The sequence below is a fragment of the Eleutherodactylus coqui genome, chromosome 2 (genome assembly GCF_035609145.1).
Source record: "Eleutherodactylus coqui strain aEleCoq1 chromosome 2, aEleCoq1.hap1, whole genome shotgun sequence".
NCBI lineage: Eukaryota > Metazoa > Chordata > Amphibia > Anura > Eleutherodactylidae > Eleutherodactylus > Eleutherodactylus coqui.
Window position 1 is genome coordinate 195,861,076 of NC_089838.1, and position 23,532 is coordinate 195,884,607.

General features: G+C 43.1%; 1 protein-coding gene across 1 annotated transcript; it reads right to left on the bottom strand.

The window, feature by feature from the left end:
* Window positions 1-2,637: 2,637 nt before the first annotated feature.
* Window positions 2,638-23,065, bottom strand: LOC136612065 (carboxypeptidase A1-like). The gene is made up of 11 exons (XM_066592151.1): window positions 23,001-23,065; window positions 20,405-20,486; window positions 17,639-17,773; window positions 16,847-16,951; window positions 14,438-14,539; window positions 12,272-12,370; window positions 11,865-11,975; window positions 11,633-11,723; window positions 11,090-11,289; window positions 4,572-4,656; window positions 2,638-2,867 (listed from the first exon to the last, which is right to left on the bottom strand). Exons 1-11 carry the CDS (start codon window positions 23,063-23,065, stop codon window positions 2,680-2,682), a joined length of 1,263 nt encoding a protein of 420 aa, XP_066448248.1. The 3' UTR covers window positions 2,638-2,679.
* Window positions 23,066-23,532: the final 467 nt, after the last annotated feature.

Here is a 23,532-nt window from a genome sequence, read left to right on the forward strand (position 1 = left end):
GGGGAGGTCACTATTACTATTGAGGCCACTGTGGGAAGGTCACGATTACTACTGAGGCCACTGTGGGGAGGTCACGATTACTATTGAGGCCACTGTGGGGGTCACTATTACTACTGAGGTCACTCTGTACGTAGCAGCATACCTCAAGCTGACTTAGGGCACGTTTACATGTGGTGGAAATACTGTGGAATATCCGCAGCGGAAACTTCAGTGGCAAATTCTGCAGAATTTCTGCATCCCAAAAACAGTCAAAATCCATTTTGACTCAAAATCAGCCGCATATCCACTGTTGATTTCATGCTATGTAGTACAGCCCTTTCACCTCCTTGGCGTGGCTTAGAGAATAATTTTCAGGTGAATCTATGTGTTCAAGGTTTTCCTGAATATTACCAGGCATATCCCTAGTCTCAGGCAGAGAGAGGAGCTAAATTCATCCCTGAGGTGGAGTAGATCCTGGTATTAAGTAAAGCAGTTATAGGATCTATGAGGCAGTAGAGTCTCAGCCTCCCATTTACTGAAGACCTCTGGAAACCAGTATAAGGATTTGGAAGGCCAGACAGCTCCTTGGAAACAGGAGTCATGCATAGTTGAGAAATTGGAAGCAAGTACTACGAGTTGCATGACTACTCTAGTGGAATACTTGTCTGGAGACCCAATCCACCACTGGCAAAGGGAAACAAAACCAAGGAAACCCAAGAAGAATGGAATTAACGGTTCTTGATAGGACACAAAAAGCAGTTTTTTCTTTATGCAGAACCCCTGTATTCATGTTCAAACATACCATGACAAACTGAATGACATCAGGCAAGAGCTTACCATCGACAAAAGTGATGGACATTGCCTTCCTCAAGGGTAGCGTGGGTATCTTATGTGAACACTAGTGCTTGATGAATAAAGTTTCAAGCCAAATCGGAATCCAGGAAGACCTCGAAAGAAAACTGAGTAGTTTTGTGGCTGTTTATCACTGGGAACACAATTTTTGGAAAGATGCTGGTATCACCTTGGATAACGTCTTGCACACTCCTAGGTGACAGTTTCATGACTTAACTGGGCAAGAACACAGATAGTGACTCTTTTGACCACCGTACAGAAAAGCTCCTGGGTGCATCTTTTTATCACTCAGCAGGTGACAGCTTGGTTGACTCTTGTGCCATAGGTACATCAGCTGTGGTCAGAGGATGTAGTTGTGGAGGATGCAAGAACTTAAGTGCCAGTCAAGGGCTCCTCTTTTCTCGAATGCATTCTCTCTGTTGCTCATGAAATCAGATATCAATTCCTGCAAAATGTGCAATTAGCTCATCAAGGGTTATAAGTAGTTCAAGACCTGCTACTTCATTCTGCTGGAAAGATCCTCCCAAAAGGTTGCCACTAACACATTCATTTCACTCTAATTCAGAATCTAAAGTGCAGAACTGGACTGTGTTTTGGCCTACAGTCATAGACTTTTGACAGAGTTGCAGCAGAGAGGAGGCTGCTGATGAAGACCGACCTAGCTTCTCAAATACTCTCTTGAAGGTGGTCAGATATGTCATGGAGTCACCTTGCTACGGCAGTGGAGTAGCCCAGACTAAGGCCTCTCTATTCAATCTGGTGCAATCAGTAGGAAACTGAGCTGACTATAATTCAAAGTGGATTAGGCATCGATTAATGAAACCACAGCACATCTTAGGGTCCCCCTTATATCACGGTGGGAAGGGTAGACAAATACCTGACTTGTGGCTTGGGTAGCCACTTGCATAGCAGCTTGAGAGGTGGCTTGAACTGCACTTTGAACCATCTGGAAGGGATCCATTGCATGTAGTCTGGTGGAAATTTGCTGAAAGCACATGCTCCTGAAAGTTGTGTTGCTACAAGGTCAGATCCTGGTTAGCAGCCTGAGCACTAGCAGGATCCATGGCGTAAGCTTACTGTTAAAATCAGTGCATGTTCACCTGCTGTGCCACACAGTGGTTTGACTTTGGGCCAAATCCAGATGAGATACCCGAGGAACCATAATATTCACTCTTTCACCTAACCAGTTGGGATCTAGGCTTCCATTATAATGGAAGTGGTCCAAGTTATGTGGCAGATGGTGTTAGAACAGACAAGGGTGCTATACCAGCGCATGTAAACTGACGTGCAATCAGAGCATTCTGGGTTGTGGCAGGTAGCATATTGTCAGTACAAGGGACAAGCCAGAGGTCAGGGGACACAAAGCAGGTTCAGTGTAGTACAACAAGCCAGGAGTCGCGGCAAGCAGTAGATTGAAGAATGTTCAGTACAAGAAGCCGAGGTCTGGAATAGAGAATGTACTGAAGTCAGGTATAACAAGTCAGAAATCGGGAAGTCAGTACAAACTATAAGCACATTCAGTTGGACCAGAAAGACCAAAACCTTAGGTACCTTCCTTAGAGGGAAATTCCCTGATATAACCTTAGGTACTCTATGATTGGTGGGAAACATAGCAAAGGGCATGCTGGTCCTTTAAGTCTTCAAGTGTGTCCTCATGGCCTTTGGGTGGTTGAGAGGATCAAGCAGGTACACAAAGTTGGACAGCTGTGGAGAACATGGAGAGAATGTGTAGCCACCAGTGGACGGAGGTGGGGTGAGCTAGTAGCCACATATCATAACATATTTAAATACAAACACTATTTTGTTTGGTCTTAGTAAGGATCTTTATTGCATTTCAAGGTTTATTATTTAATAGAGGTTATCACGAGTATGCTCAATGAGCTTAGTAAGAGCCAGCCAGGTCTCCTCAGCAGTTGGGATAATCTGGTTTGCTGGCAAGGCAAAACCATAACGGCCAGTGTCACGAAGCTCAAAGGTGTAAGAGTACTTGATGCCTTGATTATAGGTCCAGTCAATGGTACCTCCACTGGCTTGATCTGTAAAACAAGAATTTTCTGAGGGTTAATAATAACAGACATGGCACCATTTAATAAACTATAGAACGTACTAAAAAAATGTTTAATTTTTAAGTGGGGTGAAATTTGAAAAAAAATGCAATTGTGCTATTGTTCTTTGGGTTCAATTTGTACGGTGGTGTGGTAAAAATAATTTACTAACTTTATTCTGTGAGTCAGTATAATTACAGTAACACCAAATATATATTATTTAATGTTTCACTGCTTTTTGAAAATAAAATCCATTTAAAAACTAAGTAAATAGATTGCTTTCTGTTGCCATATGCTGTGACTCAGCTTGGAAAATTGATGCATTTGAACTTTGGTGCTGGAAGAGAATGCTACGGATACCTTGAACTGCCATGACAATGAACAAGGTAGTGTTAGATCGCGTCAAACCGAAAATATAACTAGAGGGCAAAATCATCAAACAGTGGCTCTCTTTTTTTAGCCACCTGATGCACGCTAACTCACTGGAAACAGTATTGATGCTTGGCAAAGTCAGCGGAAAGAAAAGATCAGGATGGCAAAGAACAAGATGGCTAGATAAAATCAAGGCCCCCACGAACATGTCAATCGCGGAACTGAAAGAAGCCGTGAAAGACAGAAATGCGTGGAGAACATTGATCCATGGAGTGACTGAGGGTCGGATGCAACTGCTCAGATAATCATTTTCATACCTTTTAACCCTTTGCAATCCAATTTTGGATTCAGGGTTTCCTAGGGGGCTTTCTCTTTCTGCCATTATACAATGGTGCCACCTGCTGGCTAGAGGCAGTACTGCAGTATTGGACATGCTGGAGAGGCCCCTGAGAACAGAGCGGCCAGTAATATACAGTAAGAATACCCTGCCAGATGTCTTGCAACATCAGAAGCTGTACAGCCTTGAATCAGAATGTCTTTAGACGTCAGACAGTGGATTGGAAAGGGTTAAAACTTTTCCGTCAATGGTGCTGTGGGAGGGCTTTAATTGCAGTATCTGCTGCTGCCAACCCATTGAAAACAATGGACGACTTTGCAAAAAATTAGAACATGGTGTGATTTTTGCGGGATGGGAATGAAACCATTGAAAATCATTGGTTTCATAATTCTGCATTTTTACTCACTCTCGCATTGCTGGAAAAATCGCACGTTTTCTCACCAGTATGAAGCCAGCCTAAGACTTGATCCCATTCTGGCTTACCTGGCCCATCCATGTATTGCATAGGTAGCCATTAGAGATGAGCGAACGTACTCGGTAAGGGCGATTTTGCAATCGAGCACCGCGATTTTTGAGTACTTCACTACTCGGGTGAAAAGTACTCGGGTGCGCTGTGGGTGAGCGGGGGCTTGCAGCGGGGAGTGGGGGGGAGAGGGAGAGAGAGAGGGCTCCCCCCTGTTCCCCGCTGCTACCCCCCACTCCCCTCTGCAACCCCCCGCCCCACAGCACACCCGAGTACTTTTCACCCGAGTAGTGAAGTACTCGAAAATCGCGGTGCTCGATTGCGAAATCGCCCTTACCGAGTACGTTCGCTCATCTCTAGTAGCCATTCATTTGAGTGGCTGCCATGTATTGCTCAATTTTCCAAGTATGGTCAAACGTGGTCTCACCAGTAATGACACCAGATCTTTGTGAAACAAAGAATATCTTTCCCATATTTTTAATATTCCTATTGTAAAAGTATACCGAGTAAAACCAGTACTTACAGATGGTAGTAATGATGCTTCCATATGTATATTTTGTTCCATACAGTGAAGCCAATGCATCTATTGCAGATTTAGCAAGCCTGTCCTGTATACAAAAAGGCAGAAACAGACAATAATAATAACGCCAATAACAAAACTAAGACTCCCATATCTTCATATACAAACAGTTTTTTATATAGCCCAAAATAACTTGAGGTGAGCGAGCGTACTCGCTAAGGGCAATTGCTTGAGCGAGCATTGCCCTTAGCGAGTATCTCCCCGCTCGAGAGAAAAGGTTCGGCTGCTGGCACGGGTGACAGCTGAGTTGCGGCAGTGAGCGGGGGGGAGAGAGAGGGAGAGAGAGATCTCCCCTCCGTTCCTTCCCGCTGTGAGGGTATATATATATATTGCCATATGTGTTTTTTATGGTTTTATACCTATATGCAAGTTTTATTCAATTCCAAATGAGAAAAAAACTTTAATACTTCGCCTTACATCAGATATGCCAAGGCTGAGAGAGATGTTCTAAGAAATTCAGAGAAGATACGGAACCAGACAAGGCCGCATGTACTTGGCCGATTTCCCAGAAGCGCTGGAACAAGATATCAAGATGTTCAAATGTACATGACTGTTATATGATTTTCACTGTCTCAGTCCGCAAATCCGGACTGCCCATATATGATTATGAGCCCATCACCCCCTAGTGGTGAGAGGGCAGAGGGTATAAGATCTCATGTAATCTGTAATAAAGTGCGCAGTTTTTTCTCCCGTGTGAGGAGCTAGACCAGACTCCTGTGTGTGGTGTCTCTTCTTACCGCCGGCAGCGGGGCAAGTGGGGTGGGCCCGATTGGTGTTGCACTTAGAATTTTAACCCTCATAAATGGCGCCCGAACGTGCGGCGGTAAAATCGGAGCTTACAGCGCAATTCACCCGGATCCACGCTACTGAGAAACCGTCCTACTGCAAACCGAGCCTGATCAACTCACAAGAACTCCAGGTAAGACAAACATATATTTATGTTGTGTTTTACACTGCGAGTCTTGCAGCGGGATGGACTATCTGTGGTTTGTGACCGGACGGGTTGGGTTAAGAGTTCTACACGGTAACTCGTGTGGGCTCCGGGTTTGCCGTCATGGACCACTGACCGTGATATGCGCACCAATGGCTCACCCAGAAACTAGTCTGTAGTTTATTTGTACTTTGAAGTCCGTAGCGTTTTAGCGATAGTGGAGATTGTTTGTTGTATCTGCAGAATTTTTTTTTTTCTCTTACTTTTCATTTGATCTCACAAGAGAAGGGACCCTCAGGTTAGTTTAGTTAGTTGTTAATGGTTTAGCAGAGAGGGATGCATTTTGTGAGATGTCTCATAGAAAGAAGGGACTTTCGGTCGGTTTGCCTTATATATGGGGCTAGCGATTTGATTTCAGAGAGATGCATTTTTATGGGACTGGTTCCATAAGGAGAAGGGACCCTCGGTTGTCTGCCGGTATATAAGGGGCTGACAATTTGAGAATTAAGAGGGATGCATTCTATGGAGCGTGTTATTATTATTATTATTTTTTGTTGTTTTTGTTGTAATATGCGTAAGATCTTATTAAAGAAGACAGAGCCCCTCAAGGGCTGCCCCCGTGTGGATGAATTTGTAGAATGTAAGAAAACTCTAATGAAAATGTGTGACACCGACCGCATGGCAGATTACAAAATGGTGTCTGGGGGGAGGTCTTTAGGACCCAGAGGTGCCTTGGAAGACCAAGGTTTGCTAGAAGAGAGAGAGACAGTCAGAGTAAGTTACGTATATACACATTATTTGTTTAAGAAAGTATCCGTAAGTGAAATGTTGAAAAGTACAGTAAGTGATCAAGAGGGCGTCAGGAGAGTGTCTATTAAAGGTTATATTGGCAGTTAGGTAGGGGAGAGAAATAAGGGGAGCAAGCAAGTCGATAAGGAAGTTACAATGCACGTGATTGGTTGGCAAAGAGAGATGGAAATGTGTATAATACAAGATAGATAATAGATAATGTATAATCCATACTAGGTGGATATATATGTGTATATATATATACTGTAAGTGCAAATAGTTAGCTGAAGGGGAGAAGAGTCTGTTGACATATAGCTGTGAGCTTGTGTTCAGTCTCCAAGGTCAGGAAGATAACAGCGAGAGAGAAAATACAATAACATCCTTGGTTAATATCTTGGCTTGCTTGCAATGAATTGAAATGAATTTAATTAGTTATACTGTCTTAGTAGGCAGGGAAATATAGTAATTTCTAATATATATTCTTACTTATACAGGGGTTGAAAATGAATGTTGCAAGGTCCCAGGATATGTGTTAATTATGATTTCAAAATGTTTTTCAATAGTTTAAGCTAAAACAAATCAGTTTGTGTTTCATAGTCGCGGAGAGATAAGAGATTTGTTTTGAAAAAGTGGGGGCTTTCAGAATTCACTCCAAAGTCAGGGTCACAGAAACTAAATACTTCAGCGTTTAATACAGCATATAATAGCTTCAGTAGATAAGAAATATAGAATATTTCAGTCACTCAGCAAACTTTTTCACATAATTTGTCAAAGATAGCGCTCATTCACAATCTCATCTCAATAGAATAATGTACTTTATAATAGCACTCACCTCGGTGTTTTTCAGCTGATGTATGTATGTTTGCCAAACTTTTTTTGTCTGTGCATCTGTATGTACTGGTACACCTCAATGGGGGGGGGGGTGACGGAGCAGACTTGAGCGCATGGATGGATGTGAGTTAGTGACCCGTGTTCGGGCTGTGGTGGAATGTGTGATGTGGAAATTGACTGGGGGTAAAAGTCCTACCCCATGCATGGGACTTTGCTTGGTTGAGATGTGGACGTGTGGACGGTTAAGCTGAAATTAAGTTGAGAAGACGGACGCAATGTGCCAATATCGAAGGGGTGGAGCTAGATGATGTAATAGTACGTAATAATGTTTCATCCCTCCTGCACAAGGGAGGGGGGAGAATTTTGAGCAGCTAGTTTTTTTTCCTGTTTTGTTTTGTTTTCTCCTGTCTGAAATTTAGATAAGACTGCAGGCAGGAACAGACTAATAATGAATTCACTTAAAGGGATCTCACATTTCCAATATTAGTAGATGTTTTGTAGATTATTCTGCCCCGATGTAACTCATGTTTCTGTTATAGGTGCTAACATTTTACAGGCCTTATCTGCATCCATCAAATCTTTTTACAATGTTATAATAACTTAAACCCGGCTACTATTGTTCCAATTGAGTACCCTGGTTTCAAAGGGGGGGAGGAGAAGGCGTAGGTGATCTAGGTATTGCAAATCAGCCATTTTAGGTATTGCAAATCAGCCATTTTTAAATTTTTTGCAAGTCATTTTTAAATTTTTTTAATTTTTTGCAACAAGATTCTGATCTATTTGAAATAGAATATCAGCCTGATTGTCTAGCAGTGATGCAACAAGAAAATTTAAGTTTAAAAAGTTACTGAAAGCCCTTGTTAATAATGCATATTTTGAGTTGTTTTTTATAGATGGTACCAGGGTGATTGACGACTCCACACTGGATATACAGTGGTTACACAACAAGATGTCCTAAAAAGCAGAATGTCTCCGCATGTCGCAGTACAAGAAGCGGAATGAAAAGCACTCGCTGAGGCGTGTAGAGTGGAGGAAGGTAAGACGGCAAACATTTACACTGACTCCCGGTATGCATTTGGCATAGCTCATGATTACGGCCCAAAATGGAAGGCCAGACAGTTTTTTTACCTCAGCAGGACAGCCAATTAAGAATGATGCAATGGTGCAGAGTCTCATGGAGGCCCTACTTCTACCTGACAAAGTGGAAAGTTCACACCAATTCCTACACCGGAGAAGCAAGAGGCAACGCCATCACAGACCACACAGCAAAAGCAGCGGCCCTTAAGCCGTGGAAGAAAGAAGAAAAGAAGAATTTGATAAAAACTTGGACTTTGACTACTTTGATATGAACTTGGACTTTGATAAAAACTTGAACTTTGATAAAAAACTTGGACTTTGATTATAACTTTGAACTTTGACTAAAACTACAAATGGACTAAAAAGGGACGGCGTATGGTGAACAGTCAACAGAACTTGCTTACCATAGTCCCTGTGCCCAATAAAGGCCCAGCTGACGCACGGAAAGACGTACCTCTCAAAGCAACAATGATGTCAACGCTTGAACAAGGACGGGTGGCTCCTTGGTTTTCTGTAGCTGCTGCATCATTTGTCCAATTTTGCATGATCTTTGCCATAAAGCAACAGGGCAGAAGTAAATTTGCCACATCACACTTGCCTAGACCACTCTACCCATTTCAGGGATTGCAAATTGGCTACACTCAGCTCCTACTTGTTGGGAAGCATGAATATGTGCTTGTTGTTGATGTTTTTCAGGTTGGAGACCTACTCTGTTACCAAAGTAAATAAGCAGGTAACCGCACAGAAGCTCATGAATGAGGTAATCCGCAGATATGGGGCACCGGAAGTGATTGAGTCAAACAAAGGTACAAATGTCACAGGTGAAATAATGCAACACATCATGTCTGTTTTGGGTATATTCCAGGCTTTTCACACACCCTACTATCCGCGGAGTAGTGGGAAAGTAGATACAAAAGGCAATGAAGAAAATGGTAAAATCTTGAATTGAGTGTCTCCTATTAGTTTTTCTTTTTCTCTGGAGGGTACACGTCACAGTAGCAGAGTTTGGGGAATGATTTTCTTGTTAATTTTGTCATAGGCCTCTCCAAGTAATTGTCAATAATGTATTCTGTAGTCTCTGCTTTTATCCCAGGTCCTACAGATGAGTGTCACAATCTGAAACCAGGTGACAGGGTCTATGTAAAAGTTTGAGAGAGAAACCCGGTTTAAAGGTCCCTACCAGATGTTGTTCACCACCCCAACTGCAGTCAAGCTCGAAGGAAAGCCCACTTGGATCCACACCTCGCACTGAAAAAACTAATGATCCTGCATATCCTTTAAATGCTATAATGTGGTACAATTCCTCTAACACACACCTTTGACTACTGTACACTAGCCCCCTGTTTTAGAACAAATTAATAAATCAAATGTGCAATCAATAAGACTACACTGAGGGTGAGAATCCAACACCGCATCGTGCTAGGAGAGACATTGACGCTCCAGGTGGTAGCTTTGATCCACATGTACACATAGATACAATAGGAGTGCCAAGGGGGGTGCCAGATGAATTTAATTCTAGAGATCAGGTTAAAGCAGGTTTTGAGTCCTTATTTGCTTTTGTCACTGTTAATAATAATAATAATAATGTAGATTGGATGAATTATATCTTTTACAATCAGCAGAGGTTTGTAAACTACACCAGAGATGCTTTACAAGGGTTAGCTGACCAGTTAGGGCCCACTGCATCCATGGCGTTCCAAAATAGAGTGGCCGTGGATATGATTTTAGCAGAAAGAGGTGGGGTATGTAATTTCCTGTTTGTGTATTATCCCTTTTATGTGACCAAAATTTCCCTTGTTTGAAAAAGATGAAGAGCCAGTTCCGATAATGCCAACCAGATACGTTACCAAAAGAATGGAGAGATGGACTAGTACTGTGTCTGCCTCAGTCTCATAAGATGGACTGTCAGTGGACTTCCCATTTGCCTAGGGAAAGTGCAGAAGACCTTAGGTTCCGGCGAGGGCACACCCTGCGGGGTGTTAACTTGTACAGATAGAGGGTATGGAGGCCCGGAAATAAGCCCAGGGAATCCATGGCCTCCTTCTGAGGTGAGGTAGGGATCCCTTCCCTTTTAGGAGTAGGGACTTACGGGCAGTGGAGAAACCCTGACGCAAGGGAGAGACGACCGAGGAAAAGTGCAAGGTCTGATGCTTGATCTCCATATTAAGTTTTTTAGGGGGGTTTGTGAGGGTATATATATATATTGCCATATGTGTTTTTTATGGTTTTATACCTATATGCAAGTTTTATTCAATTCCAAATGAGAAAAAAACTTTAATACTTCGCCTTACATCAGATATGCCAAGGCTGAGAGAGATGTTCTAAGAAATTCAGAGAAGATACGGAACCAGACAAGGCCGCATGTACTTGGCCGATTTCCCAGAAGCGCTGGAACAAGATATCAAGATGTTCAAATGTACATGACTGTTATATGATTTTCACTGTCTCAGTCCGCAAATCCGGACTGCCCATATATGATTATGAGCCCATCACCCCCTAGTGGTGAGAGGGCAGAGGGTATAAGATCTCATGTAATCTGTAATAAAGTGCGCAGTTTTTTCTCCCGTGTGAGGAGCTAGACCAGACTCCTGTGTGTGGTGTCTCTTCTTACCGCCGGCAGCGGGGCAAGTGGGGTGGGCCCGATTGGTGTTGCACTTAGAATTTTAACCCTCATACCGCTCTCCCCCGCTGCTCCCTGCCCGCCGCCGGCACCCGAACCTTTTCTCTCGAGTGGGCAGGTACTCACTAAGGGCAATGCTCGCTCGAGCAATTGTCCTTAGTGAGTATGCTTGCTCATCACTAATAATAACATATTATATTATAAAGAAATTACCAATTCGCCATTATCTGGGGTACGAGTATTAGTGTAGCCATATGGGTAGAGAAGCATCTGGGAATAGCTATGGATGGAAACAAATCCTTTGATTTCGCCATGGCTCTTCACAAAGTCAACAACAGCTTTGACCTCTGATTCGGAATTAGCAGCACGTCCTCTGTATGTTTCACTGCAGGGGTTTGAGCTTGATCCGCCACCTCAATATCAATAAGAAGGTATGATTAAGGAATTTCCGATTATTTAAATGACCCTTTTGTCATTTTACAACATTTCTTTATCCAGAAATCTATTTTTGAGTTTCACTCTGGGGTTCCTACTTCTATATACTCAGGATTTCACACAAGCTGTTATGCCCTACTAACCAATACCATGTTCTACAAATATGACAGCATTAGATGTATTGTATAATCATGTTAAAGAGCCATTTCTTTGATCCACCTAGAAATAATCTTAGTATTCTTTTTTCTTTAAGCCCTGCTATCTTGGTCCTGACATTGAGGTTTTAGAGATATACTTCATGGCAGAATGAAGCATTTTTACCTCCAAAACCAGCATCCCAGTTTCTGTTGGGGTCAGTTCCCATACAGGTGGAGCCCGTATTGCGAGATCTGGTCTTACGCCACATACGGTTCTGTAATGTAATAATGATAATGAGTGAAGTGTTTGGTTTGAAATCTTTCCTACAACTGCTATAAAGTGATGGCATGTAAATAAAGAAACCTTAGAATACAGAGAATAATGCCTTCATTATAACCAAGTAAGTAATATTTACTGTGGTGTGGCAGTAAACAAAGCCATCAGGGTTGGTCACAATTTCTAAAAAGATATCCATTTGGTTCAGAGTGGCAGTAAGAGATGCGTCACGTCCATAATCTGTAACAATCTGCAAAATAATAGAATGCATGAGATCATTTATTATTTACCAAAGTAGCTTATTAGTCTCCCATGTATGTTTGATCTTGTTTTCAATTGAAATTAATGTCCCAACAGTAAAATAAAAAATGTTTAAATGCACAAATTGAAATTAGCGCATCATAACTCCTGGAAAAATAGTAGGGAAGGAACTTGCGAAGCCATGATTATAATAGCAGTCAAGTGATGATATGTACTACGGTATAACAATTTTTCCTTCCATTAATTATAAAAATATTGAAAAAGTAAAAAAGTGTAATTACATACCTTCTTAGCAAACCACAGACCACTGGCCTGAGTCACCCACTCACGAGAGTGGATTCCTGTGTCAATCCAGAATGCTGGTCGGTTTGCACCAGTGCTGAACTAGAATATAACATATAGAATAAATATGTAACATAATAACCACTGAGTTCATACTCATAATAAGCACCATACGTTTTTGTTTCATACTTTTACATGATTTTTATGAAGTGCGTATGTGTGTTATGTAATGATGTTCTTCATCTAGGAAACATGCTCTGTATAATAGCTTGTTTCAAAGCAATTAATATAGATTAAAGGAGATGTCTCGAGGAAGCAGTGAATTTTTTTTTTTGCCCAGTCCCCCTAATTAAGCATACATAACTAAGCCCCCCTGTAAATGACTTTTCTAGCTGGTTCGTACTTACCGTTCCAGCGTTTCAGCAACTTATAAAAGTTTCCCCAAGATGGCCGCCGGCTCTTTTCCCTTCGCTTGCTGCAGCCCGACGTGCGCGCTCCAGAGACGCTGCCAGCTGTGTCTCCATGGCAACCAGACGCCCCGCAGCCGCCGACCGGACCCACCGCAGCCGCCGACCAGTCACCCACCGCCAGGCAGCAGGTAACCGGCGCTAGCCCCCGGCTCCCCAGCGCTACGCTCCTGGCTCCCCAGCGCTACGCTCCCGGCTCCCCAGCGCTACGCTCCCGGCTCCCCAGCGCTACCGCCCCGGCTCCCCAGCGCTACGCTCCCGGCTCCCCAGCGCTACGCTCCCGGCTCCCCAGCGCTAGACCCTGACAACAGACGAAGGCCCCGGAGCCCAGGTGAAGGCCCCGGAGCCCAGTGCTAGGCCCCGGAGCCCAGCGCTAGGTTCCGGAGCCCAGGTGAAGGCCCCGGAGCCCAGCGCTAGGTTCCGGAGCCCAGCGCTAGGTTCCGGAGCCCAGCGCTAGGTTCCGGAGCCCAGCGCTGGGCTCCGGGGCCTACCGCTGTGGCCCGGGAACTTCACCTGTTAGTCAAGATCACCCCCCGACCCATCACTTACCTGGGCGGCTTCTCAGGGCTGCTGGGCTGGGCTTCTCTGCTGGGCTGGGCTGGGCTTCTCCGCTGGGCAGCTCCAGTTTCTGCACCTTCCTCTAACAGAGGAAGGTACAGAATGGCCGCTCCAGCGTGCTCCCGAGCAGTGACAGCTCGTCTGCGCATGCGCAGAAGAGCTGTAGCGGGGAGCACACTGAAGCGGCTCGTGCTGGAAGGAGAAGACCGGACTGCGCAAGCGCGTCTAAAAAAGCAAGCTGCCAGCGAATTTAGACGGAACCATGGAGACGAGGACGCTAGCAACGGAGCAGGTAAGTGGAATAACTTCTGTATGGCTCATATTTAATGCACGATGTACATTACAAAGTGCATTAATATGGCTATACGGAAGTGTATAACCCCACTTGGTTTCGCGAGACCACCCCTTTAATGTCAAAGTCAAAAGCCTATTGAGAAGGGATTCAAATCATGTCATGTGTTGTACCACTTTAGATGGCTATAGAGCATACAAATAATCATGCTAAGATTTTAAAAAGTCCAATAATTCCTTTAATTCCTAATAATTCAATAGACTGTACATTATGGATCCAAGATGTTTAACTACAGGTACGCTTCAGTATTTGCCTGTGCAGCACAAGCAAAATGAATACGAGTAAAAGGAAAAAACAGGTATGAATATATAGGGAAAGAGAAAAATAATAGGAGTCATTGGGAGACTGGAACACATACATGAAATCTGTCATAGACAGCATATAAATATGGAGCTGAAAATGCTGTTAGCACTAAGGATGAGCGAGTATACTCACTAAGGCACTACTCGTCTGAGTAATGTGCCTTAGACGAGTATCTCCCTGCTCGTCCTTAAAGATTCGGGGGCCGCTGCGGAGCGGGGAGCTGCGGGGGAGAGCGGGGAGGAACGGAGGGGAGATCTCTCTCTCCCTCTCTCCCGCCCGCTCTCCCCTGCTCCCCGCCGCGACTCACCTGTCAGCCGCAGCGGTCCCCGAATCTTTAGGGACAAGTGGGGAGATACTCGTCTAAAGCACATTACTCAGACGAGCAGTGCCTTAGCGAGTATACTCGCTCATCCTTAGTTAGCACATACCTGATGTTTATAAATGTGCCCCATAGTCCAAGAATATATCAAAAGTATGGATTAATCTTACCTTCAGAACATTTAGCGGGCGACCCTCATAGCTGCTGCCAATCTGAATTTTGCTAACAAAGCCAGGATTTTCAGCTACCAGTGTGTCAATAAAGTTGTTAATCTGTGAATATATGAAATATACTCATGACATTATTCTGGTACATTTAATCTATCCCATCTAGAAAACTGAATGTATCCATTAAAAACCAAAGCTGTTTTAGGCTGGGCTCACACTAATGGGTCAGATTCTGCAGGCGTATTTGTGCAGTGGAAGACCAGCGATACACTGCGGAAAATAATTGCAAATTGTCAGGGAAGACCGTGGTTGCAATCTTTTTTTGCACGGATGTACGTGTATGAACACCAAATTGTCCATGCTGAAAAAAACATCACATACAGGGAAAGAACACATAGGCTGGGTTCATACAGGGCAGAATCCCGATAGAAATCTCGCAGTTTTGCAGCACCGAAAAAGCGCAGCTTTAAAACCCGTGGCGCTTGGTGCTGGCTTGGCCGCATGCTTTTCCGTCGCACTCCTAGAGAGGAGATCGCGGCCGCAACGGAAAAAAAATGCTGATATGCTGCGGCCAGGAATCCGCGCCACCGTGCCGGCTAATGCCGGCTTTGCTACGACAGATTGGCTGTCCCGTGTGGACGAGATTTTTGACAAATCTCGTCTACATGGCCGGCCAACCTTAGGATTAGCGGACGCAGGCGGATTTGGCGCAGCAAAATGACGCACAGAATTTCCATGGCAAATCCGCCCTGTGTGAACCCAGCCTTACAATCTCTCTCTCTCTGGACTGGCAAGCAGAATACATATTCTTGCTTTTCTATGTATTCTGCTTGCTAGTTCAGAGCGATTCTGCTGCTCATATGCAATGGGCGACGGAAGACATGCATCCATTGACTTCCACGCAGAATCTGTGCTAAAATAGAGTATGCGGCGATTTTTCTTCCGCTTGCGGAATATGCAATTCGTATCTGCCAGTGTGAAGGAAAATTCAAAAATACATACTTTTCAATAACTGTGTTTTACCGCAGATCTCCCGCCCAGACGGCGATTGCAGATTCCTCAATTAACATCCGTTCGTTTGAGACCCCCCTTACACTATTCTGTCCAGCATAAATGCCAGAAACAAACGGAAAACTGCTAAAATACAGAACAAAGCTTGAAACTTTGGTCTACATTTTAGTAATAACAGCTGGCATTAGGGAGGGCAAACTGGGAAATTAACCAGACCCCCCATTCCCAAGGGGGCCACCCAAGCAGTCCGAGGCATAGAAAATGTGAAATGAAATAAAAACTGATATTACTCACCTCACCTGTTGCTACACATGCCTGACCATTGGGCACTATTCTAGTCTCTGCTTGCCTCTCAGCAACTGATCACATGACCAATCTGTGGCCTCAGCGATAGTATGGCTAAGGCCAGAGATTGGCCACAGTATTGATTGCACTACCCGTAAGTAAGAGGATGCTGATACAGCGGAGGTCATAGCAGCGAGGTAAGCGAGAGGTGAGTAATATCAGTTTTTGGTGTATTTCACAGGTAAAAATGACATTGTCAAAGACTGTGGGCATAAAGGATGAATTTTAAGACATGTACATGCAAACGTGGTGCTTGCCCATAGCAAATAATGGACAAGTTTTATGTGAGTTCGCAGAAAAATAGGGTATGCTGCATACGGTTCATCTCGCAGCATCGCTGTGAGAGAAAAAAACACGTGTAGATAAACCCATTGGAACAATGGGTTCTCTTTCTAAGCATCTCACAACACACGAGAAAATCACCCATTTGAAGCCAGTCGTATTTTGACACAAATTATTAAAGTAAAACACGGCAGCCCCTGGGAATACCGCCAAGGGCTTAACTATAGGGGATGCAGAGAATCCGGTTGCACGCGGGCGCAGGAGCGCTAGGGGGCCCATAAGGCCTCTCTTTTTCACATAGGGAGCCCAGTGCTATGAATAAAGCATTATAGTTAGGAGCCCTGTTACAGATTTGCATTGGGGCCCAGAGGTTTCAAGTTATGTCTCTGACGTGACCCTACCCCTGAGTGCAAGCACTATCAGCAGTATGTAGGCATTGTTAACATCACCTTGATTCTGGTAAATACAGAGAGTATACAGTAAGGGCTCCTGTCCACGGGCGATGATTCGCCGGCGTTGCTATGGAAAGCGCAGGGCCAGCATCCACCAGCGGAGAATCATAGCATTTCTTCGCTCGCGGGATTTGAATCGCGGCATTGCCGTGATTCTCTACGGTGAGCCTATCTGTCAGATAGGGTCAGCGAGAAGAGCTGAAAACTCTCACCTACTCCCAGGCAGCAGCTCCCATGGCGGAGATCTGCTGCGGGATATCGCTATGCCCGTGGACAGGCAGCCTAAATGCATTAAAATGTACTGACAGGCATCATTTTTTACCTCATCGAAGGTGTGGTATGTGGCATAGTTAAATGAGTTAGTAGAGCGGGCATTTTCCATGGCACGACCAATTTTCATGTCTCTCTTCTCTTCATCTAACAAGGTCTGTAAAAGTAAGAAAATATATTGATAAAGATATTTTGATTAATACATTCAACCACGGAATTCAGTATCAACTTTAAAACATGTACTTTGTCTAAATGGGTTCTGTTGGCTACACAACAGCAGACACACAACTGGGTATAGGACACTTTTGTTTCCAAGGGTACCTCAAAACCCAGAGTCTATCTAAAATATATACAGAAAGGTCAGTTTCAAATGTACCATAATAACCATTAGACAGTTTAGCGCTTATAAGGGTGCAAGGGATAAGTGATTTACCTAATTCATATTTCATAACAAAGATTGATACAGTAGCCTAACATTCACCAAGCTGCAACTGGGTTCTTCTCATATTGTGTTATTGTAAACAAGTAAGCGGTCTTGTTGGTCAGTTTGTATCTTGTACTTGTACTGTTTATTAACTAACATTTTCTACATAAGTAAGACATCCGAAACAGAAACTTTACAGTTACAAGTATTATACAGTCAATACTGCTAGCATATCTGACATAGCACCTGCCATTAGGTAGTACATTTTGAGAATATGTGAATTGCTGGACTTCAAATCTTCATATTTCCACTGAACTATTATCTCTTTTTGCTGGCTACTAGATTCCTTTCCCTTAAAAATAAAATAACAAACACAAAAACAAAACATGGATCTTTTCTATAGTGCAAACCAACATTCACCTGCAGGTCTTGGATCATGATGCTGTACTGGACATTGTGATACTCCAGATAGGCTTTTACATCCTGAAGACTAGAGAATGGTACACGGATGTCAATGAACCTCTTGGGCTTGGAGGGTCCCTGCCAGAAATCCAGCTGTAAAATAAAGCATGAATGGGTTAATTCAATAATTGTGTAAAATTAGCATTATGTCCTAATAATATCTTTAAAAGATCTGAGAACTATATGGTGAGATCGGGGCATATCTAAAGACTAATGGTGAAAAGGTCAGCTCGGGACCCCGGAGGTCCCCACTCACCCATGGCACAACTTTTCTTCATTGCAGCTGCTTATTCATAACTCTCACCTGTGTTACTGGCTCTCTTAAAGGAGTTTTACAAGATCTTTTTTTTAAGCTGTCCATATGAAAAATAATAAAAGAAGCTATACCCTACAGAACCAGCACTGTATCTTCATTCTTCCTGCCAGAGCTTGGCTTGCATGCTGCAATCAGGCTGTTTATGGTACATCACAGTCTGCTGCAGGCAATGACAGACATCAGATGTCCACTGCTGAGGTCTGTGGTTGGCTGCAACATTCAGTGATGTTCCAGTTCCAGACTGTCTACAGACCTCAGCTACAGTATGCCTCTAAATAATACAGTCACCAAACAATGGTTAGATACCAGTTCTACACAATGATAGTGATTACAGTGCAGTTACCTCCACTGATCACAAATTACTTGTCTTTTGATTGCAGTCATTTTTTCCCTTTCCTCTTGTGTTACTCCCAATTCCCTTCATAGTGCTTCCCATCGTAAGTTATGGTGCCCCCCAAAGTAATAGTGTGCCCACAGAGTAGTAATTTCCCCATGTAGCCACAAGAAATACTACATTTCCTGTGTGTGCCCCTACAAATTCATAGTGCCCCCTTTGTATGTGCCCCTACTAACTCATAATACCCCCTCTGTGCCCTCACAAACTCAGTAGCCCCATCTACGTATACCCTGGCAAACAGAGTGTACCTTCAGTGCGTGCCCTGACAAGTTCATAGTGCTCCCTCTGAGTGCGCCCTCACAAACTCAAAGAGCCCCCTTTGTGTCCCAACAAATTCACAGTGCATCCTCCATGCCTCCACAAACTCATAATAATCCTATAAAGTGCCCCTCTCTGTGCCCCGCAGACTCATAGTGCCTCTCAAAGTAATAACCCTCTTCCCTTTGCAACCCAAAGGTGCCAACCATCCCAAACTCAATCCAGCTCCTTCTTTACTCACAGGTCGCACAGATCGGCAGTCTGCATACAGCATATCCACCTTCAATGGGCATACAGACTCCTCCTTCTTCCCTGTCTCCTCTGTTCTGATGCGTCATAGAGAAGGCAAAGTCTGTATGCAATTGGAGGAAGATGTGCTGTATGCAGACTGCCATGCTGTATTTGTGTCTGCACAACCCATGGGTAAAGTAGGAGATGAACAGTGTTTCAGGGGCAAGTGAAAAAGCCCTGTTACTGTGGTGAAAGTGACCTTTGAGCCGCTTGACTAAGGCCCAATGCCCATGGATTGATTATCACTGCAGAATTTGCGGCCAGACGACTGCCACGAATTCCACAGCAATGTCCGTCCATAGACATGCTGTGTTAAACGATTTTCCCCTGCCCACGAGCGGAAATCAACTGCGAGTTTCCGCTCTCTGCGAAGAATCGCAGCATGCTCTATTTTGTGCGGAAAATCGCACGGATGGCTTCCATTGCAGTCAATGGAAGCCATTCATCCCATGGTGATTCACCACAGATCCACGCCAGCGACGGCGCATCATGTCCTGCACTGCGCATGTGCACCAGCTCGCCGGCCAAGACATTCACGGTGGATCTGGACAGGTGAGTATGGGTATACGGGAATCACTTCCACTGCGAGATTTTGCAGTCGGAATCCGACCTAGCCGTGGGCATGAGGCCTTAGGGGCCTCTATTGTGACCACTGAAATTCCTATAGTTATGCCACTGGGTGAGGTTGATTAAGACTGGCATCCTGCAGTGAAGCATGTCAGTCAGAACTTGCAGTGCAGAGAGTTCCATATCTAGCAAGGGAAATAAGCCTTTCTCAGACTGTACCAATCTCTTGCTTTAGTAAAATAACTATTTCCTTTTGAGCTTATTCTAATGTTATACTAGGTCCGAAAGACAAATTAAAGGTGTTTTTTAGGTTTTAAAAACTGATGATATTCACAAGACAGGTCCCCAATAGCTGTTTAGCAAGGGTCTGTTGTTCACTGGGCCAGCTGTCATCCTATACAGAGCAGGAAGAAAGTAGTTCTGTACATTGTGCTGTGGCCCATTAACGTCATTAGAAGCTGTGCTTGCATAAGAAGCCTGAACATTGCACAAGGTAGAGGGCTACCAGCTTCCTGTTTCATATAGGGTGACAGCTGGCCAGATGAACAGCTGATTGGCCAGAGTCCATGGTGGCAAACCCCCACCAATCAGCTATTGATGATCAATCCTGTGGATAGGTCATCAATTTTTAATTGCTAGAAAACTCCTTTGAGCAATATTTTTAATTTTGATAATATTGATATGGACATAAACCACTGGTGGTGAGGCTCAGGCATCACCATATCTTGGTTGGTGAGACTCCTTTTACGAAAAGTTTGAGAAGACCTGTACTATAGAATATACAATAAATCTGCAACATTAGAATATACTCTAAATATTCAGTATTATTTCTATTGTATCAATAGCTGCCTATAAATAATTGTAACCACAACTATAGAATTTTATTGACTGTTACCTGCAGATTCTCAAGGTTTTCCAACTCCTGAACCAAGTTCACCTGCTCTTCATTGACTGGGAGAATTCGCAGGACTTGCTGCCTGTGGAGACATTGGGGAATTATATAGTATTAGTATTCAATTTCATAGTCAGAACATGCTAAACCATGTTGTACACTGCAAATAAAATGTAAGCAATACAATGAAGGGAATCTGTTTAGCTTTAATATTTCCCAAAAACATTCATTTTATGATAATTCTATGTTCACTGTTGCAATTCCTTTGGCTGTCAATATGTGGTGCCTTTTGGCCAAGTGAGATACATCAAAAATAACCTAGCATGTAAGGTATGCAGTTAGGTAATTTACTTGTCTGTTGCAGTAATTCCTGCATTAATGCCATGGTACTTGGTTTTAGAATGGTCTGTGAATATTCATAGTCAGCAAATCAGTAATTCCTTCTCACTTTGCTGGTACATTTAGATTTGTCAGTATGAATATTAATATATAAATTGAACCTCCATCTGCTTTTTATCAATCCCTCTATCAAGTTGTTCAGCATTTTTAAAGAAGATGTCCCACGAAGAATATCTATATTTATAAAGGGGAAAGCCCTCACTGACTCACTCACTCACTCACTCACTCACTGAGTCCAGTTTGTCACCAGTAGCACAAAAAAAATCCCCACTGGGGCAGGACGCATCCGAGATGCAGCAGAACTGTGTCCCATAAACCAGACTGGATAAAGAGAAAGTGGCAGCATCAATTGGTGCAAAAAAATTCCTTATAGGTTTTATTCTCCCATAATGTAAAATAGCAGCGACGTTTCGACCTGCGATTAGGTCTTTGTCAAGCTCCTTGACAAAGACCTAATCGCAGGTCAAAATATTGCTGCTATTTTACATTATGGGAGAATAAAACCTACAAGGAATTTTTTTGCATCAATTGATGCTCCCACTTTCTCTTTATTCACTCACTGACTAACTGACTCGCCACTAATTCTCTAACTTTCCAGTGTCGTAGAAACGTGAAATTTGGCAAATCATTCTTTAGGTCCTAAATAGGAAAGGTAAAGAGGTCACAACTTAATTATTCAATGCTAAGTGCAAAAGTATTGGCACACCTGTGTAATGTACCAAATCTTATTCTCTATCTTCCCGCCATCGTACAAACATGACATTTGGCACAAGCATTTTTTAGGTCCTAAATAGGAAAAGTAAAGAGGTCACAACTTGATTATTCAATGCTAAGTGCAAAAGTATTGGCATCACTATGTAATATAACTTGCCACTGTTGTACAAGCATGAAATTTGGCATGAGCATTCTTTAGGTCCTAAAAAGGAAAAGTAAAGGGGACAGAACTCGATTATTCAATTCTAATAGCAAAAGTAAGTGCACCCCTATGTAATATAACTTCCCGCTGTTGTACAAGCATGAAATTTGGCACGACCATGCTTTAGGTCCTAAATAGGAAAAGTAATGAGGTCACAACTCAATTATTCAATGCTAATTGCAAACGTGAGTGCACTCCTATGCATTGTAACTTCCCGATGTCGTACCAACGTGAAATTTGGGACGACCATTCTTTAGGTCCTTAATAGAAAAAGTAAAGGTGTCACAACTTGATAATTCTATGCTAATTGCAAAAGTAAATGCACAACTATGTAATGTAACTTCCTGGTGTCGTACAAGCATGAAATTAGGAGCTAGCATTCTTACGTCCTAAGTGAGGAGTGTGGGAGGGGTGGCACATTCTGCATAGGGACATCAGTACATGCAGCCTGAGGAGAATCAAATACTCCTCTATGTTTATACATATTTTATTCCTTGGTTCCTCTAAAGTAATTTTGACTTCATAAAATTTTTCGTGCAAACAACATGTAAACACCTGTATCAAATTAACTCAGGCGAAGCCAGGTATATCAGGTAGTTATACATATAAGTAAGAACAATATAACAATCTTAAATACGTAGGAGGTATTGCGCTTTTGCTCTGTTTTTTATGAATGTTGAATGCTAAACTAACTATGCAATAAAGTTTTGCAAAATGGATCTCCAGCTGCGAGACTTTACTTTCATGGATTACTTGAAGTGCACTTGGCTGGAGTAAGACCATACGCCAAAAAATTCCTTGTGAGGACGGAAAACTGTTTTAATTCTATTGTACTACACTTAATATGTGGAGGCATCCCTGGCATAGTGAACCAGCTGCTTCTGAAGCTCCAGCGTCTTCTTTGCTTGTTAGAGGAGATACTGAGCAATTCAGAAGTAGCCACTCACCACCCTAGAGATCCCTCTGCATACCCAGTGGAATGGGGAGAGAAGGAAGACCAAGCATATGTGACCACCTTAGAACATTTACTGTGGCTGACACAGAATACAAACAGGAGGTAGTGCTATTCTAACATTAGTTCTGAAATATCTGGCGGCAGAAACATTTTTAAAATAAGTATAAATACCAAAAATGTGTAATTATGGGCTGGATTTAACTATAAACAATATTATTTAAGCTTAAAAATCAAAAGCTTTTTCAAACAGACATAGAAAACCTATGGTGGTAGTACAAGTACCTCAATTATATAAGGAGGGAACAGAAACGTAGAGCCTTTGTACTTACCCGCTGAAATTCTCCATGCTGGTGACAGCCGCCACAAAGGCAAGCAATGCCAGAACACCCTTCATCTTGGAATTGTTAGACTGTTAACATACCTGTCACTGTATATATACAGTTCTGTCTTCATAGACTACAGTGAGCTTGGCCAGGGGATTGGCCAGCATCTCTTGTACACCTGTTTTAATTCCCACTTACTGCATGCCTGATTAACATGTCGGGAACAAACCAGCTGCTAGATAGGTTGCTAAAGTTAAATACTGCTTTTATCAACAGGAGTCTTTCCCTCCTATGGACATTTTGTAGCAAGGTTTACCATTAAAAATAATGGGAAACACTTCCGATCCTCTATTGTGCATGACATTTGCATAACAGGATTGGAATTTCAAAGAAGCGATGCAAGGCAATTTTGTCTAAAATTCGCCTCACATCCACATGTAAAACGCACGTTGCCGAGCACAATATCAGGCTGAATTGCTCAGCACGATATCGCACTCGCCATAGTGAAGTTAGCTTAAGAAATAAGAAAATTCTACAA